Here is a 2,497-nt window from a genome sequence, read left to right as displayed (position 1 = left end):
TTGAGGGTTATCGTCAGGTACATATTTTGGATTCTTGAATGGAGTAAGGTTTTCATTTTTTAAAAGCAAGTCATTTCATTGGTATTAGTATTCCTCTTCTATTCTCCTTCTTTTTTCTGCACACTGTTCTATCCCTATTAGTTTCCTTGGACTTGCAGTCATCAGTTTGCTTGGTTTAAATACTCTATAGTCAAGATTTAACATTTCTTTTTCTCACCCTTCTTCTGCCTCCCCCCACCCAATCCAGTTCAAGCCATTCTCAGTCCCTAGCCCCTAGCCCACGCTGGTATTCTGAGTCTTGCATTCCCCCGGGCTGAGGCAGTCGATCGCCAGTTGTCAGTGGGTCGGCCACTCACAGCATCTGGCTGCCGGCCACTCACGCTGGCCACTGGCCACTCATGGGAGCCCACAGCAGCTCACCGCAGCCCAGCTCCAGAGAGAGCCGTTGTTTAAAATCTTAGCTGTAGAGGGCATAGCTCACTGGCCCATATGGGAATCGAACCCTTGACCTCGGCATTAGGAGCATGGCACTCCAACCACCTGAGCCACCAGGCCAGCCCAAGATTTAATATTTCAATTGGTACATGAGTATCAATCTGTTTCATGTGATTTCAATGCAAATTTCAATTCTTTACCAGGAATAATCAATGCATTTCGCTCTTCATTTTAACTTAATTCATGTACAGATTCTTTCTTAGTAAGCCTTTTTTGAAATCTTAAATCTTTATACTCAATCCTTGTTTTAAAATATACAAGTTCTTTGCAATTTTGAAAATTATTGCTTGTTACACTTAGCAATAGTATTCATTCTTTTTAATATTATTTATCTCCTTATTTGAGTAGTTTTGTTTTGAAACAGTTATGTGCACTATTGCACTGATATTTTATGATAAATTTCCAAACCCTTTCAGCATTGGTAAGGGAATGGTGAGAGTGAGGTCATGCTTAGATTTCCGGAAACAACTATTCTTATTTTTTCTTAACAAAAGTTATTCTCAAAGTGATTGGTTTATAAGGAGACGCAAGGTGTAAATTGATCAGGGTCATTACTGGATGGAAGGCCAAATCTAGGTCAGGAAGAGATAAAATAGGGCAGAAACAAGAAAATTGCTTAGGGATCCTGACTTCAACACTCCCCTAGTTCTTTGAAAGCAATATTATTCGTTTGACTAAGTCATGAAAGGCTTGTTTCACTTGTTTGTTCCTCAGAGTATAAATAAATGGGTTTAACATGGGGGAAATGGAAGTAGTGAGTATGGATACTCCCTTATTAATGGCCATTTCATCTTTTGCTGAAGGTTTGATATAGACAAAGATGCAGCTGCCATAGGTGATAGAAACCACAATGATGTGAGATGAACAGGTGGAAAAGGCTTTTGTCCTTTGTTGGGCAGAGGGAAACCTTAGAATCGTTCTGATGATATACATGTAGGACAAAACCACACACACGAGAGTCATGATGAAGACCAACACAGAGCACGCAATAACCATCTGCTCTATGAACCATGTGTCTGAGCATGAGATCTTCAGGATAGGGTTAGCATCACAGACAAAGTGGTCAATGGCATTAGAGTCACAGAAATCCAGTTCCAGTCCCAAGATAAGTGGTGGGAATATGATCAACAAAGTGGTTATCCAACAGCAGAAGATAAGCCTTTTGCAGACTCTATGGTTCATGATAGTCATGTAATGCAGTGGTTTGCAGATGGCTACATATCGATCATAGGACATGGTGGCCAGGAGAAAAAATTCTGCTACTCCAAAAAGATATGTAAAAAATAATTGGCATGCACAAGCATTATAGGTAATAGTCCTGTCACGTGTTGATATACTGTACAAGAATCTAGGAATGCAGGCAGAAGTGAATGAGATTTCTAAGAAGGAAAAATTTTGGAGAAAAAAGTACATTGCAGTTTTGAGGTGAGAATCCATTAATGTGAGGATGATGATGGTCAGGTTTCCAGTTACACTCAACATGTAGGTGATAAGTAGAAATATAAAAATCAGAATCTGCAGTTCTGCGTCATCTGTCAATCCCAAGAGGATGAAGCTGGTTAGTGACGTATGGTTTCTCATTTCTGGCTCCTAACTTCTGCACAATTTGATGGTAAAACTGAGGGAGGTAAAATTTGAAAAGACAGTGGGAAAAATGTTTACAATGGGATTTTGTTTAGAAAAGCTAAGCCATGTATTTTACATGGATATGTTTTACTTGATAATGAATATTTTTAAATAATTCATGCTCTCAGCTCTATTGAATAATCATTTGATAGGTTAGAAACCTGGCATTTAAATATTTTTGAGTACAATATATAGCAAGGTATACATTTTAAATTGCAGTCCAGTGTATACATGCGTGTGCGCGTGCACACACATACACACACTTTCATATGTCTGAAACAACAATTTTAATGAAATGCTAACACTTAGATGCCCAGCTCTCTAATTTTTTCCTATTCTAATTTATCTCATTTCAAATAAATATAATTAGTATTCA

At 38.3% G+C, this 2,497-nt stretch overlaps 1 protein-coding gene across 1 annotated transcript; it reads right to left on the bottom strand.

Annotated features, from left to right (window-relative positions):
- Positions 1-1,137: 1,137 nt before the first annotated feature.
- Positions 1,138-2,076, bottom strand: LOC141568613 (olfactory receptor 6C2-like). Its single transcript, XM_074318953.1, has one exon. It carries the CDS (start codon positions 2,074-2,076, stop codon positions 1,138-1,140), a length of 939 nt encoding a protein of 312 aa, XP_074175054.1.
- Positions 2,077-2,497: the final 421 nt, after the last annotated feature.

The sequence above is a fragment of the Rhinolophus sinicus genome, linkage group LG02 (genome assembly GCF_036562045.2).
Source record: "Rhinolophus sinicus isolate RSC01 linkage group LG02, ASM3656204v1, whole genome shotgun sequence".
NCBI classification, from domain to species: domain Eukaryota; kingdom Metazoa; phylum Chordata; class Mammalia; order Chiroptera; family Rhinolophidae; genus Rhinolophus; species Rhinolophus sinicus.
The sequence above is the reverse complement of the archived record's forward strand: the minus strand, read 5'-3'. Positions and strand labels throughout refer to the sequence as shown.